The sequence below is a fragment of the Monoraphidium neglectum genome (genome assembly GCF_000611645.1).
Source record: "Monoraphidium neglectum strain SAG 48.87 unplaced genomic scaffold scaffold01351, whole genome shotgun sequence".
Classification (NCBI taxonomy): domain Eukaryota; kingdom Viridiplantae; phylum Chlorophyta; class Chlorophyceae; order Sphaeropleales; family Selenastraceae; genus Monoraphidium; species Monoraphidium neglectum.
Window position 1 is genome coordinate 5,063 of NW_014012277.1, and position 9,603 is coordinate 14,665.

The 9,603-nt window shown below is 61.9% G+C and overlaps 4 protein-coding genes across 4 annotated transcripts in view; 3 read left to right on the top strand and 1 right to left on the bottom strand.

The window, feature by feature from the left end:
* MNEG_7572 (hypothetical protein) overlaps nt 1–136 on the bottom strand; it is a gene marked incomplete at both ends in the record, with an annotated part of 1,949 nt that extends 1,813 nt beyond the window's left edge. The window contains one exon of the mRNA XM_014043953.1: nt 134–136. Coding sequence (XP_013899407.1) covers nt 134–136 — 3 coding nt within the window. The remainder of the gene's footprint in view (nt 1–133) is intronic.
* Nucleotides 137–1,401: 1,265 nt separating this feature from the next.
* MNEG_7573 (hypothetical protein) lies at nt 1,402–2,380 on the top strand (the record flags this gene model as incomplete). Its single annotated transcript, XM_014043954.1, has 4 exons — nt 1,402–1,524; nt 1,730–1,794; nt 1,952–2,097; nt 2,325–2,380. 4 exons carry the CDS (start codon nt 1,402–1,404, stop codon nt 2,378–2,380), a joined length of 390 nt encoding a protein of 129 aa, XP_013899408.1.
* Nucleotides 2,381–3,946: 1,566 nt separating this feature from the next.
* Nucleotides 3,947–6,199, top strand: MNEG_7574 (hypothetical protein; the record flags this gene model as incomplete). The annotated part of the gene is made up of 7 exons (XM_014043955.1): nt 3,947–4,009; nt 4,197–4,379; nt 4,592–4,697; nt 4,864–5,011; nt 5,334–5,422; nt 5,611–5,791; nt 6,049–6,199. 7 exons carry the CDS (start codon nt 3,947–3,949, stop codon nt 6,197–6,199), a joined length of 921 nt encoding a protein of 306 aa, XP_013899409.1.
* A 2,293-nt stretch (nt 6,200–8,492) lies between these two features.
* The window catches only part of MNEG_7575 (hypothetical protein), a gene marked incomplete at both ends in the record, with an annotated part of 1,817 nt that continues 706 nt past the window's right edge, over nt 8,493–9,603 (top strand). The window contains 3 exons of the mRNA XM_014043956.1: nt 8,493–8,610; nt 8,782–9,084; nt 9,277–9,589. Of these exons, the coding sequence (XP_013899410.1) occupies nt 8,493–8,610; nt 8,782–9,084; nt 9,277–9,589 (734 nt within the window). The remainder of the gene's footprint in view (nt 8,611–8,781; nt 9,085–9,276; nt 9,590–9,603) is intronic.

Consider the following 9,603-nt stretch of genomic DNA (forward strand, 5'->3'; position numbering starts at 1 on the left):
GCGCTCAGGCGGGCGGCCGCAGCGGCCGAGCAGGGGCGGCTCGCTCGCAGCGTCTGCGTCGCCGGCATTCGCAGCCACGCCGCTGGCGCTGCACCGCATGTGTGCGCTCATACTTTGGTTCTGAAGCACGTACCATCCTAACGAATGCGAGTGAGTCCACTACATGTGTTAGATTGTGATAGTGGCGCTTGGGCGATGCATATGCTTGCTCCAGCACCCGCCACACTTCATCCTTCTTCTCGGGGCTGAGTGCTGCCCCGCTTCTCTGCCACCTGCAAGTGACGCGCGCATATGACATGCATCATGGGTTCAAGTCATGTCAATTGAGTGCCTTGGGGCGCCAGACAGACACCGTGTGGCGCTCTCCTCTCGACCCGCTCTTGCTGCCTGCTCGTCAAAACCCTCGCGCGCCACTCACGTGCCCGCAAAGGCGTCCGCTGCAGACATGTGTAAGCTGTTGCGTGGCAACGCCGGCAGCGGGGACTGGAGAGGCGCGTTCGGTTTGGGTGGCAGGAGGGGGCGTTGTGCTAGCGCATGGCGGAGCGGCAAACTCGTGCGCCGCTGCTTCAGCACACCCTGCATCCCAGCAATGTGGGTGCCCCCTGTTTACCTCCATCCAAGAATACAGTAATCCACGTCCTAAAGTCAACTAAGTCAACTAAGATAGCCCTCCATGCTAGTGCGAGCCTGATAGTTTACGATAGCCTGCTAGCCCGGGCCCCCCACTGATGCACTCCCTGATCTGGTCCGTGCTCGCGTCAAGCCTTTCCAACTGCTACAAAGTGATACAGTGCGCATGGGCGCAGCAGGTCGTCTGGGGTGCCCCGGAAGTCGCAAAAGAGACCATGTGTAAGCATACAGCGGGGCAATATGTCAATGTGTGTTATTCCTTTGAAGGCGTGCTTGCATACCACTTGTTGATGCTGTGCCCTTTGCAGCATACCGTATGGTAAAGAGCGTAGATGACTGATCTGGCCTAGCTGATCTGCTCAAGTGTGCCAGCACAATGGACGACGTTCTCAAGGAGCTGAGGATCAGAGATCGTATCATGGCCATGTAAGAATGACGGCCGGAGCCCCAGCTGCCGTGTGCGCAAGCAGTGGAGCGACCATGCCCCACTCCTGCTTGCGCTGCGTCGCACATAACAATCCTGCTGTGCACCCGCAGCTTCACGGAAACGGAGGCCGACTTTGCGACACCTGCAGAATTCGATAACTACCTCGAGATGGTGGAGGACATAAGTGCGTGCATAGCACCGCGCGGGGTGCTGGCGCCGCGCGCCACTCGGGACCGGGCTACAGCGCTGCTGCCGTCAATGGCAGCTTGGAAGCTCGGCATAGCTCGCCCAGCCGGCCTCTCGAACTGCAGCCGCCGCGCGACTCTGGCATTGCGCACAGATTGATGCACACGTCCTTTCAACCCTGCGGCTGCGTCTCCCTGTTGTTTCACCCAGTCTACAAGCTCACCAGCAACATTGACGTCATCGAAACGGAGGAGCAAGTGCGGGACTATGAGCGGCGAAGGGTGAGTAAAAAGATCATGAAACAGGAGGCGGTGCATGTTCATCTGGGAGCAGGTAGCATTGCATGCGCTTGCCTGATGCAACCCAAGCGATTGTTTTGGCGCCCTCTGCGTCGCAAAGCTAGCAGCCTTGGCCGCCGCATGCGCATGACGGTAGAGCAAATGCAACCACTGGCGCAAGCTGCACACACCCACGCAATGCCTGCAGGCTGAGAAGCAGGCGGAGGCCAGCGGCGCTGCCGCGGCAGCTGCGGCTTCGGCTCTGGTCTACAAGTGCGTAGTGCATTGTTGCTTTCGCTCCCGAGCCCAGGGATGCTCGGCTAGCTGCTGCAACAGGGCAGGGATCCTGCTTGCAGGTCGCAGGGCAGTGGTGCGCAAGGGCCCCTCAGAGGTGCATTCACACCCATCGACCCTGCCTTCTCACAATCAGGCCGCAGGCGGCCGGCGCGGTGGTGCAGCCAGTTCCCCTGGCGCAGGTGCAGCAGGACAACGATGGCAAGCTGCTGCCGCCGCAGCGCGGGCCGCTGTCGCGAGCGCAGCTGTTGGAAGCTGCGAAAGCCAGCGGCTGGTCGCCAGGTGCGTGTGCATGTGCGCACTAGCATTTTTGTGAGGGGGGGGTGTGGCCGCGCAGGGACCTGTGTGTGTGTATGTGCTCGTAACCACAGTCCTACTAGCGGGGCCCACAGGTTTGCAAGCAGTGTGTTCCATGCACCTCATGCCCTGTGCAGCAGTACGTGGCTGCTCGCACGCCTGGCTGCTGAAACGCCATTCCTTGCCGCATCCTCTTGTGCCCTTTCATGCAGACATTCCAAAACGCAGGGCGCTGCACGAAGCGTTCAGCACCATCTTTGTGTATTAGGTTTCCGAGAGGCTGGTGGTAAATTTTGACACACTTCAAGCCGCCTTCTGTGGCAATTGCTTGCTTGGACCTCATCATGGTTCGAGCATGTAATGTACAAAGCAAGAGGCCTTCTGGCAAGAGATCACAATAAAATAAGTTGGCGGTAGAATGCACCAGAGCCGGAGTGTATCATACACATGTCTGGTCACAGCCATGCCTACCTCTGCTGCTGCTATGAGCTGTGCGTGTGTGCGTCTGTTGCTCACCTTGCATTTCATCAACAGCCACACGCCAGCACAGCTGCCGTAGCTCGCGAGCTATGACGCGCTGCAGGTATGTGGCATGAGCTTTGCCTCGCTCAGAAGTGTCCTCATTGCACCGAGCAGTGATCAGCAGGGACACTCTTTGTCATGCAAATGACAACGGAGGTGCAAGTGACTCGGTGCTACAGCCCGCTGCCCAGCTCGTACAAGTGTGCCAGCAGCCTGACGTGGCATCTATTGGCCTCATCCTGATGTCTTCCCAGCACAGGTAGAAACAGGCACACGCTTGCCTGTCACTAGCTGCACAGCCATGACTGTAATATACAGCGCGTGAGGTGTGCACGCTGACTTGGCCACGCCACCTCTCACTTTGCCCTGTTGCAAGTGGTGCCACAGCCTTGATTGCTGCACGCCCGTGACTGGTGCAGCCGAAAAGGCAGCGCTGGCGACCAGCGCTGCGCTGGCTGGCGTTGGAAATGGTCCACGTACAGGACAGGAAATTCCCAAACCACACGTGGCGACGGGTGACAATGTTGATGTTGTGTGCACCCGTAAGGCCGGTCCAGAGGCTGTAGCATTCTTGATGCAGCCACATGGCTGTGTCTTGGATCGCTGTTGGGCATGCTGGGGGGTCAAGGCGGTGGCGCCTGGCACCCTGCTGTCAACAAGCTGCGTGGCAGTCGGCAAGGTGGTTGCTTACGATAGCTGTCCTAAATCATCACAACGTTCTCAGAATTGCAGCTTTGGCGGCATGCACGTGTCATGTATCGATGGTCGCGCAGAAACGGGGCGTTCAGGGCTGGGCCCAATGCACTGCACGTGCAGTGCAGAACTTCCGCATGCTCGTCACATGCGCGACATTCCGGCGACCGGTGCTCATGGTCACCTGTGACCCTGCCCATAGCAGTGTATCCCGCACGGACTGACAGCACTTATACCCAGAAAGGAACCTGGATTGAACTCTCCAACCCGCCAAGCCCTCAGCAAGCCTTACTAGCCGATCAGGCGCTTACAAGGTGAGAATTTGCCACGAAGTACACGTATATGTCGGCTGAGTCGCAATGAATGGCCCAGTGGCCCTACCACCGTGTGTTCAAAGCTCGTCATGCGGGAGACCGCGTCCCAGCGGTCGTGGGGCTGTAGACAATAATGCACACGTCAAGCCGTGTGTACCGACTTGCAGCGCAGTACGCCGTCGGCAGCCCACGGGGCACAGTGGCTGCCCGGCCGTGCTGCAGAGCAGCGCCGCACCGCGTCGTCAAGACGGCGCACCAATAGAGCGCTTCTCAGCTGACGGCCGCCGCAAACGCATCAGCGCAGGATGACAATCACCGCGGAGGCTAAGCCCACCATCGCATGGCTGGGGCTGGGCATCATGGGGCAGGTGGGAAGTTGGGCGCACACGCGTTGCAGCAGGCATACCGCTTCGCCCTTGGCATATCACCCATCCCTGCAGGCTTGGCTGCAAACCCCTGAAGTGTTTTTCTAATTGATCGCAGACAGCTGCAGCCTCACACCTGCCACGTCATGCAATAACTTCGTGTCCATCCTGCCTCCTTGCAATTTCTCAGGCCATGGCTGCCAACCTCCTGAAGTCTGGCCACTTCGCGCAGCTGCTGGTCTGGAACCGCAGCGCTGACAAGTGTGACGCGCTGGTGGCCGCCGGCGCCGTAGCGGTGGGATCGCCAGCAGAGGCAGTGGCACGCGCGGACATTGTGTTCGGCATGCTATCCGATCCCAAAGCGGCCCTTGAAGTGAGTGGCGCCAGTGGGATGGCTCAGGTTTGGGGTGACGCCTTTGTCGCTTTGGCACATTGTAACAGCCATGCCCAGCAGTGCACCTGCGGGCTGGCTGCGGGCAGACACAGTTGTAGACAAGCAACGACAGCAAGTGCCCAGGGCTGCGTGTTCGGCTTGCACATGTCAGCAAGCGAAGTGCCGCCTCGCCGCTTGGATCCGACACACAGGTGGCGCTCGGCAAGGATGGCGTGGTGTCTGCGATACAGCCGGGCAAAGCGTATGTTGACATGAGCACAGTGGATGAGGAGACCTCCACACAAATCGCTGCCGCGGGTGAGGACGCCGTTTGGCCACGCGTTTGCAGCGGCCGCCAGCACGCTCTGCAAGCCGCTGCCTGCAGGGCCATGCTCCATGCCCCAGTATGTTCAATGAAGGCCCGTTCCCACTGCGCCACCCCGATGCCGTTTCTGCTCCTGCCCACCTTGCCTGCGTCCTGCAGTGCGTGCCGCCGGCGGGCGCTTCCTGGAGGGCCCTGTCAGCGGCTCCAAGAAGCCGGCCATAGACGGGCAGCTCATCATCCTCGCAGCCGGCGACGAGTCGCTGTTCAAAGACTGCGCGGCAGCTTTTGACGTCATGGGCAAGCGCAGGTGCACGCACGCTGCGAGTGCGCTGGCAAACCGGGCGGAGCGAGGGCGGGGCAAGGGTGCAGGTGGTTGCGAGGGCCTGCTGTTGTTGTGCATCAATTACCACAAGACTGATTGCTGTGATCCGTGTCTTGGTGTTTGACCAACGTTGCATCTGAACTTGTACGCGGCCGTAGCACAATAGTTTGCCACCCGTAGCTCGCTTTCCTTTGTCTGCCTGCACGCGCACCATCATGCCACACACATGCATACATGCACGTGCATAAAGGCACGCACGTCTGCATGCACAACTCACTCGCCTACGCACACCCCTTGACCGCTGCAGCCTGTTCCTGGGTGATGTCGGCGCGGGGGCACGCATGAAGCTGGTGGTCAACGGCACTATGGGCGCCATCATGACAGCCTTTGCTGAGGGTAAGGGCCACGCCATACACCATTCCACCATGCACCATGGGCAGCCGGTTGCTGGCTCCTGCTTTGAATGCCGCCCTGCTTGCTTCAAGGGCACCAGGTGGGGTTGGCCGCCTGCAGCGTTGGGCGATCGGCTCGCGGATTGATGGTGGCGTGCCCCTGGTGCCGCTCTCGCCGACGCGCCCTCGCAGGCATGGCCCTCGCGGACAAGTCGGGGCTGCAGCAGTCTGACCTGCTTGAGGTGCTCGGCCTGGGCGCCATGGCGTCGCCCATGATTGCGCTCAAGGGGCCGGCGCTGGTCAGCCGCTCCTACCCGCCCGCGTTCAAGCTGGTCAGCCAGCAGAAGGACATGCGCCTCGTCTTGGCCCTGGGGTGGGTTGCGGCCAGGCAGGCAGTTGCTGTGTGTGCGGCTGGCGGATGTTTCTGGGATGCCAAGGTTGGAAAGGCGCACATGCAAAGCTTGGAGGGGCTCAGCAGCATTGGATCGCGGCGCCAAGTTCGCCACAAGCGAGCGCGGACTCCAAAGCAAAAGCCATGTTCTTTCAGACTCCTGCTTCTGGGCCCGGGCTTGATCACAGTGACCTCTCATCCTTCACCGCTGCCGCCGCTCGCACCTGCTGCCAATGCAGAGACGCCCTTGACCAGCCCTTGCCGGTTATGGCCGCCGCCAACGAGCAGTTCAAGAAGGCCAAGGCCTTGGGCCTGGGGGAGAGCGACTTTGCCGCTGTCTACGAGGCGGCTGTCCACGGGGCCGGTGGCGGCAGCGGCGGCCAGGCGTGAGCATGAGCGGCAGCTGACGCCTCTGCTTGTGTGTACCTAGGTGCTCCAGCACGTGCAGCAACGCAGGTCCAGCGCGGGCAGGGTTCGTGCACATTGCACGTCGTGCGTGGTCAACCTTGCAGCTGAATTTTGTTTGGCTGCGCCGCCCCAGTTGAGTGGAGAGGTGCTGATACACATTCAAGGTTGGTCGGCCCTGCAGCCTGTAGACTCTTCTGCTTGCACGCAGCCTGGGAGTTCCACACACTGCCCATGAGCCAATCGGCACCCCAATCCTTGAGTGCCATGGAGTGAGAGCTTGACTGCACTCTTACGCATCCTGGTTTGGCCAAAGAGACAACCACTCGGCTTTGCTCCCTCAACGCACAACAGTTTGTTGAAAACAACCTCTTGCTTCACAATATTTTGCCATCGTACCTTGCAACAACGCCATCAACTGCAGACATGCTCCTGTAATGCGGATTGCAAATGTCAGTCCTGAAGGTAATTCTTGTACTGCAAGTTTGGTGCCGGGTAAACAGGTGACACACAGTAATCAACACGAAATAGCAGCCTAGCGCGTGCGAATGTCTCTGCACCCCCTGTATCGTTGTCTGATGTTTGTGCCTGCTTTTTCGTGCACACAAGCTGGGTCAAACTGCCAACGTAGGTAGTGATCTGAGGTCAACAGCGTCTGAGAGATGACTGAATCGGTGATCTGTACAACTATGATTACGCCTCATACCGTTATGTTAAGCATGGCTTAGTAAAGTGTCAGGGGGGCGATGGCGGAGCACGCGCTCGGGCTAGCGCCCCTTCAGGGGCAGCGGAAAGGCATTCAGGTGATTTGCCCGTTTTTAACTTGCATATACACCGTGTTTCTTGCGCACACGGCTGATCTCCAATTCTCGCGGTCACGATGGTGTCGCCCCGCGTAGCCTTCTGCACCTGGAGCGCTGGTTCAAGCCTCAGATATGAAGCCACCAAATCAGCTTCCCAGCATGATGCGGACATCACTGGACCTGGTGCCGACGAGCAAGGCGTCTGCTGCTCAAACTGCAGGTTTGCGTCGGGTGTCATCGCAACAGCGTTTGTCACCGGCACACCACTGTTTCTTATACCTGTACTGTATGCATGCCTATTGACACCATACTTGCACTGAATCAATTGCTGCCATGCGCAGCGCCAACCGCTGGCGTGATTCGGCACGGTGCATATGGATGCGGCGTGGAGGGCGGCGGAGACACACGCGGCGGCGCTGGGCCCCATGCCAGCGGCGCCACCCAGCCCCATTCGCACCACCTGCCAAGGTGAGCAGCATGCAAAGCTGTTGTGAAGTCGCTGCTGCAGAGGCAGTGACGGATGGTGACGGTGAGGTTGGGCGGCGGCGCCGTGCAGCAGATGTCATGTGCTTTGGCTTGGCCGCATGAGGAACAGCAACATGGCGATAAAAGTTGCATGGCTTCGGCATGTCTGATTCGAGGCCGGTGGCCGGTACCGTACTGCAGGCTGGAAGAAGTCCCATCCGCATCGCACGCCAGCAGCCCGCCCGCTCGGCCCGCGCAGCGACGTACCCACAGCCCACAGCGCGCTACAGATGGCCTCGCGAGGCCGCTCCGCAGCCCGCTGCCTCCGTCGCCTCGGACACTCTTGGCAGCAGGCAGCACTCAGACTGGTGATGATCCCTGCCAGCTGCAGCAGCAGCAGCAGCTGGCTCAAAGGAGGCCTGATCATGCGCCATCCGCTTCTATCGGACCTCCCAAGGCCCTGGCGGGGGCAGCTGAGGTGCCACCCGCGGGCGTCCTGCCTGGCGCTTTGATGTCAAAGGCAACGGGGATCCTTGAGGCATCAGAGCAGCAGCAGCAGCAGCAGCCGGCCAGGGGCCTGCCGGTCGGTCAACCTGTCAGGCTGTCCGCGGGACGCAGGCTCACAGGCGGCCAGCAAGCGGCGCCAGCTGGGACGGATGACCAATGCCTGCAGTGGCCCCTAGATCCAGCAGCGGAGCGGTATTATTGGCACCCGGCCGCCGCGCCGGCGGGGCATCCAACCGGGGGTGCCAAGGCGGCAGCCGCCCCAGAGGTGACCCCGGCGGCAGCTGGGTCCAGCAGCACCACGCCCACCTGTGAGGTGCGAAGCTGCGGCGTGCTCTTGGGGTAGTCGTGCGCAGGGGCAGGCCGTATGTGCCGGCTTTGTGGTTTCTCATGCAAATCTAGTATACATACCTCAACAGCAAGCGTGGACGGCTGCGACGCACAGTCACCTGCCACCTGCCCTCTTTCACACTCACCCGGCTCTGCCATGGCAGTTTGAGCTGTCAATGGAGGCCCTGAGCGGTGGCGTGGGCGGCGGCGGGGCTTACCCAGTGGGCGCGTCCCATTCCGCGCCGCGACGCACGCTGCTGATGCGGCTGCCGCCTGGCGCAGAGGCTTACAAAGGTCAGGGGCACGCTTGCTCTTGAGGGGACTGCGCAACCGTGCGCGCTGCGTCTTCACACGTCATACGTTCGAATGCAGTTTGGGGGTGAACATAAGCTGACAAAGCATGCACCCATCATGCCGCCGGGGAGCCGGAACCACCCCTCCACAAAACACACAAACACCCCGCAGCTGCTGTGCCCGCCCTGTTGGAGGACCCGTCCGGCCGCGCCTGCCTGCTGGTCCTGCCGTCAGACCGCCCCTCTACGCGCGCCGAGGCCGCCGCCGTCGAGGCGCTGCTGTGCGAGGTGCTGCGGGACCCCCAGGCCGCCGCGCGGCGCGCGTGCGAGTGGCGCGCGGGCGCGCTGTCGGGCGCGTGCTCGGGGTCGCTTGCGGCGCTGCTGGCGGCAATGAAAGGCGACGGCGGCAGCGGCGGCGGGCAGGGCGGGATGGGGCGCTGGCGATTCAAGGAGGTTGGCAGGATGAGCCTGACAGGTGCGCTTGCGCGCCCTCGCGGCCGGGCGGCCGTGCCTGCACGCACCGACGACAATGCCTTGATGCGGGCAGCAGCACCTGGCGCGCCGCCCAGCGGCTTGAGTCAGATGGCGGCGACGCGTCTTGCGTCCTTCTCGCCGTAAGACGCAAGTCATACTGTCTATTTCATGCACCCATGGGCCCGCTGTCCAGGGCAGATATTGGGCCACGGCATTGAGGAGGCGTTCCGCAACCTCCTCGTCGCGGATGCCGCCGGAGAAGCCGCCGAGAAGCTGCTGTGCCTGGTGGACGCGAAGGGCGCCGTCGCCACTGCTGGGGCTGCGGCGGCTGTCGCCGCGGACGCCGCCGCGGCGGCCGCGGACGGCGCGCTTGCAGGCGAGCAGGCGCCGCGCGCGGTCGGCGACGCGGCGTCCGCGTCCGCGGCGGCGCTGCGGGCGGCTTGCGCCACCCCCAAGCCGCCGGAGCCGCCGGGCGGCGGCGCCGCCTCGCGGCTGTCGCAGCAGGCGTCGGGGGCGCGGC